The 6,000-nt window shown below is 34.3% G+C and overlaps 1 protein-coding gene across 5 annotated transcripts in view; it reads left to right on the forward strand.

Moving 5' to 3' along the window:
- LOC105394222 (protein hu-li tai shao) overlaps positions 1–4,835 on the forward strand; it is an 80,747-nt gene extending 75,912 nt beyond the window's left edge. For all 5 annotated transcript variants that reach the window (XM_048629928.1, XM_048629931.1, XM_048629930.1 and 2 more), the window contains 3 exons: positions 61–128; positions 906–1,048; positions 1,926–4,835. In XM_048629928.1, coding sequence (XP_048485885.1) covers positions 61–128; positions 906–1,046 — 209 coding nt within the window. In that variant the 3' untranslated portion in view covers positions 1,047–1,048; positions 1,926–4,835. The remainder of the gene's footprint in view (positions 1–60; positions 129–905; positions 1,049–1,925) is intronic.
- The last annotated feature ends 1,165 nt before the right edge of the window (positions 4,836–6,000 follow it).

Genomic DNA, 6,000 nt, shown 5'->3' on the forward strand with positions numbered 1-6,000 from the left:
TTATACATATCATGACAAATGGAATGCAATGACTTATGGCATTAAAACAATCTCTTCCAGGCGAGCACACGCTGAACGGAGACCACTCCGACGCACACCAGAGCACTTTCTCGCATAGCAGTAAAGAGGTAAGAGCTATTGTGACGACCGAATGGCGTAGTGGTTAGTGACCCTGACTACTGAGCCGATGGTCCCGGGTTCGATTCCCGGCTGGGGCAGATATTTGTTTAAACACAGATATTTGTTCTCGGGTCTTGGATGTGCCCGTAAAATGGCAATAGGCCCGCCCCCTATTACATTGGGACTAACATACACTCTGGCGAAAAGTGGGTGCAGCAATGCACCTCTGCCTACCCCGCAAGGGAGTACATTAGTACAAGGCGTGAGTGCGTGTTTTTTTTTTTTTTTTTTTTAGCTATTGTAAATATAATACACTCACGGGCAATGAAAAAGTTCCACTTACAAAATGCCAACATATGGGAACTAATTTTTATGGAAATTTAGAATTTGATCAAAACACACTCACGAGATACTAGGCCAGCGTGGTGGACTAGGCCTAACCCTTCCTTCATTGGAACCCCGAGTCCCAGCAGTGGGGACGTGATTGGTCGTGATGATGATGAGTATTGATGACCCTCACGAGCAAGGAAAAAGTTTCAGTGCCAGTAGTTACCAAATTATTTGAATAAAAAAGTTAAAGAATTTATAACCTATGCCCATATGTTACCCGTTGCAAAGTTTCTTTGTTGCACTCTATCTATGTGTTTTTTTAACTGTATAGCCATTCTGTAGTATAAAGCCTCTGAAATTAGGTCTACCTTAGTAACGAGGGAAATAGAAAAAATGCAAAAGTGCACATTTCACACCGCCACCCACAAAACTCACACCGTCACATTTCACACCAGGGCTCCCCGTCCAAGGAGATGTCGACGGAGGGCTCTCCCAAGAAGGACAAGAAGAAGAAGAAGGGGCTGCGGACGCCGTCGTTCCTCAAGAAGAAGAAGGAGAAGAAGAAGGACAAATCCAGCACGCCCCAGCCCGCCTAGAGGTGAGCATTTATCCTAATCCTATTCTAATTTCTAACTATATAATATTATAAATGCGAAAGTAACTGTGTCTGTCTGTCTGTTACTCTTTCACGCCAAAACTTCTGAACGGATTTGAATGAAATTTGGTATACATACGGTCTAGACCCTGAGAAAGAACATAGGCTACTTTTTATGCCGGAATTCCCACGGGAATACTTTTTAAGGCGAAGCGAAGCTCGCGGGAACAGCTAGTAACCTATAACTAACAACGTAAAAAACCCTCGACATTCAACACTGAGGCAGTTTTTAACAACATGCGGATTTCATCACGCCCGCGGGATGGCACGCCAACGCCATTTACCCGCTTCTCGCGTGCATATTCCACGCGTTAGGCTGTTTTTATCAGCGTGCGGGATTCATCACGCATGCGGGGCAATCCCGCTTGCGTGATCAAATATGGATGCTGTTAAAAACAGCCTAAGGGAGGCTTGCACCAAACAATTAAATTAAATCAAATCTATTGCTCTTTGACAATATACTTTCAAACCAATACAGCAATTGAGTTAAAATGTTAGGTACATTCCACCCTAAAAGTAGCATCACTTTTGAATGGCCTAGATTTTGATATCATATATTGTGGCTAAGACTAAACATTAGGAAATCCGGTTCGGCGGGGAGTTTCACTACCACAGACAGATATCATTCCAGAAAATTTATAATATGTAATTGATAACAAAAATGGCGCTACTGGATGAATGAAAGAATCGAATCGCCATCTATGAATGTTTTAATGAACTCTTCAGAAAACCTCTAGTTATGTCTCTGGTCACGCCATCTTTTGGTGTAAAATATTTTTTGCCCTTGTTATTTACTTACTATACGTTTTCTTGTTTACAGATAAAGCATCGTAAGGTCACTGCCATCTCGCTTTCAAAATACTTGTAATTTAATCGTAAGGTGACGCCTGCATAGCCGTTCTATATATTCTACTTTTATTTAATGTTATATTCAGCTATTTTATTCAATTATTATCTGCGAAAAATACTTTCATTGGAGAATGAATATTAAGCATTTTTTCACGAAAAGTCTATGATATTGCAGATATTGTATTTTGAATTAGTTTAAACTTGTTTGTGGCTTATTAATATAAGTTTAAATTAATATATAAATATCTGTCTGTACTCAATAGCTGAATATTAATTTAATATTGTATTGCACTTACGTGTTACGTTTTTTTAGGATTTAAATCTATTAGGGTTTAGATCTGGCTCGCAAAAAACACACATATTATCATTTATGATTAATATTATTGATATACAATAGTATTTATATCTTCTCTAGGCGAGCTGGTTTGAATTCATATTAGAATAAAATCGTTATTCTATGTTCAAAGTACATTGGCAGATAGTTACGTTATTTTTTATTTATTTGACAAAAAAATGCATCAGAATACAAAGTACTCAAATATTTTTTTATACCTTGCCAATTTACTTTTTTAATGAATTTATTTTTTATACATTGCGGATGTGTTGATGCTATTTTCAATGACGTTTACTGGTGCAACCTAATTAAGTTCTTTTTTAAAACGCATGTAATGCTTCGAAAACGGGGTCCAGTAAAAACAAATGGAAATAAAAATCGGCCTCTTTGTCTTTTTTGTGTAAAAAAATAGGGCGTTCCTAACAAGAGTACGCGTTACACTGTTAAAAGGGTCCATTATTATTATTATTTTCAACAAATCGGAACAAGATCGACCCTGACGCAATTTGACATTACCTAGAATAAGTTCTAGTGTTGTTAAAATGACAAGTTGACTTATATGATACGTTATACCTACTAGAGTCTGTCTAATGATAGTATGTACTGGCTTTTTAGTTGGAAAAGTGGAAATAATTCCATAGTCAACGTTCCTCAAAAAAAAACATGAACGGTAGATTTTAATATATCTTTTCTTTAAATATTTAATCTGCCTAGTCGGTATATTCAATCATTAGTCTGACTCTAAAAACATGATGCTTGAAAACAGATAAGTTTTGTACGTATAGTTAAAACTTTGGTGTTTAAACAAGCGTCTTGTTATTTAAATATTTTTTAAGCATGTACTTTTTAGTGTAAAAACTATGACACCGACAATTTTATTAAATATTATAATGATAACGCAATATGTATTTTGATTAAATAAATTATTAGTTTTACAAGATTTTTTTTCTTTTTTATTTCCTCTACTGTCACAAATGTTGCCAGTATCAACAACTAATACTTGGCTTTTTCTCTAGTTGGTAAGTGATTATACTTTTAAATGTAAGAAAAGTTATATGATTTGTATCTTGTAATTTTATTTTTTAAATATACGCTATTCTAAAGATATAATATTGACAACAAGTTGTTTTATTTTGTGTAGTAATTAATGTTGTTAAGGATAGGTAAAACTTTACTGGAAAGATAAACTAAATATTCGTATATAAAATGTTAAAAAAAACCTGTAAAAATGCAGGCTATAATTATGCTATTTTATGTAAACTTAATAAAATTACACCTTTGAAGATTTAATTCCGGTAAAGTTTTAGAAACGTATTTTCTAAGTATAACTGACATACGTGAGTGTTGCGTGGCTTTTGATGGTATAAATTTTATGAGGTTCCTGAACGGAAATCTAGAAACGCATCTATCAATGTGAGATGGTGCTTTATTTAAGGTTCTAGCACATAATGTCTGGAAGAAGCGTACCGGGACGCACAGCAAAAATCGCTCCAGTAAACTTAAAATGAACAACGGCACAGCTGGCCGCATTTTCATATAAAATACGATTGCGATGTGGCCTGGCACGCTGCTGTCTGACATAATGGAATCTAACCTTTAATTAAGATATATTTTGCATTCGCAACGTTATCTTGTATCTTTGCCTGTTTAGGTGCTAATAATGTGAACACAAATTATGTAACGCACTTTTGGTAGTACCTACGTAGGTTTCTTCGCCTACCGAACGCCTTGAGGATTACTCTAATTATCTAATTCAAATACTCGTAGTCAAATTAATGCCCTCTAGTGGTACAGTGCGGCACTTCTCAGCGCAACATTGAAGAGTAAACTTAACGGTGGTCGAGTGGTAAAAAATACCTTTACTTAGGACCAGTTTTTTTTTCTTCTAATTATATCATTATAATTACCAATCAGTACAAATTGTGAACTTTAAAAAAAAGGGAATTTTAATTTACTTGTATAATTTGTACTTGAATATTCTGGACAATAAAATGGTACATTATTAATTACTTTTTACGAGAATAAGAAAAAGTATTCACTGCCATAGAAAAAGTGACTTCAACTTTACATAAAGTAAGTATATCTAAGTACATGCAAAGATAAATCGGTGAACAATTATAGGTACATAATCTAAAAGATTTTCTCCTCAATACATATAAATTTGAATAGTGTTAAATTATTCAAGTACACATCTTGGATATCTTAATAAATGATTCATTTTAATTACATTTGCTACTGTTAACAGCGCCATCTAGTGACTGTCGTAAACATTCTCCCAACACTAACGCCATCTACAAACAAAATATTATGTTAAATTTGGAAAGACTATGATTGCGCAGTAATATTTTGTCTTTGTCGTAATAATCTCGAGTGGTGACTGAACCGTTTTTGATTTTGTCCAATCGTATTTCAGTCTTCGATTTTGTAAAAGTCTAGAAGTTCATAGTTTTAAAGTTGCGATTTGAAAAATCAGAAACGATTTTGCCTTTTAAGTAAAATTGAATAGACACGCAGGCTTGATATGCAATAAAAAATTATGAAAATTAACTTGTATTTTTATTATGGCATCTAAATCCCTAAAATCCCTTACGAAAGTGGCGCTCCGTTAGGTGTGTTTTGAACTTCAATAATTCTTGAATGCCTCGACGTACAGATAAGGTTTTGGTATCATTGTTTAGCTTATTTCAAATACTTTTTAATAAAAACATAAAAAATACCATCAAAGGTATTAAAGGTATTTTCAAAGTAATTAAAGTAAATGTAAATTTTAGCTGTTTTTTTAGATTAGATTTTATGTAACTTTATAGCAGTTGTGGAATTTTTTATTTCATTTTATTTCATGTCCGTAAGGCGTTTAAATCTCGAGATATGTTTTTTTTATGAAAACTAAGTACCTATCGAAAACTTTAAAATAGCCGCCATTTCTAGAATATTGAGATTTGATCCCACCATTGAAGTTATAAGTACTTACGTACAACTAAGTACTTATTACTTCCATGGATCCCACAAATCACTCGTAGAGCCCGCTCCACACTCGCGAAGCTTCGCAGTGTTGTTCGCAACTTCAATGGATGACGACATGATTTCTGCTGCTGCTGGGGCTCTGCTTGCTATTGCGTATTTATTGTGTTTAGGAATAGTTTTAATAATAAAATACGGGAGCGATGTTCATAGACTAAGGGTGGCTTGCACAACAAAGTTAATCAAAATTAAATCTATGACCTCTTGCTCTGACTTTATACTGTCAGAGCAAGAGACAAACTATTTAATTTTAATTAACTTTGTTATGCAAGTCACCCTTAGTATATACTAGCTTAACTTTAACCTACACTGGTTGTCTGTTGTAAATTACAATAACGACTTTTATCTTAAATCTTAAAGTAAATCTTATCTAATTTAATCAACACTGCGAAGCTTCGTGAGTGTGGAGGAGAATAGATTTGTTGACTGAGAAAGAAGTTCTTTGGTATACGGTACACACCACACACATAAACACGTACCGTCATACACAACAAGTAACAACATTTTAAGGATAAGGAATCACAGGTAATGGTTTTTTCCGAACTTGAGCATAACACTGAAGTACGACTGACTTGCACAAAATAATTTATATGTAATATTTGGTGCAAGCAAGCCAAATTGTATAACTATTTTTAAAGAAGTACTTACGTTCCTTTTTCCATACACATACAAATAAAATAAAAGTGTATCG

The sequence above is a fragment of the Plutella xylostella genome, chromosome 24, assembly GCF_932276165.1.
Source record: "Plutella xylostella chromosome 24, ilPluXylo3.1, whole genome shotgun sequence".
Classification (NCBI taxonomy): domain Eukaryota; kingdom Metazoa; phylum Arthropoda; class Insecta; order Lepidoptera; family Plutellidae; genus Plutella; species Plutella xylostella.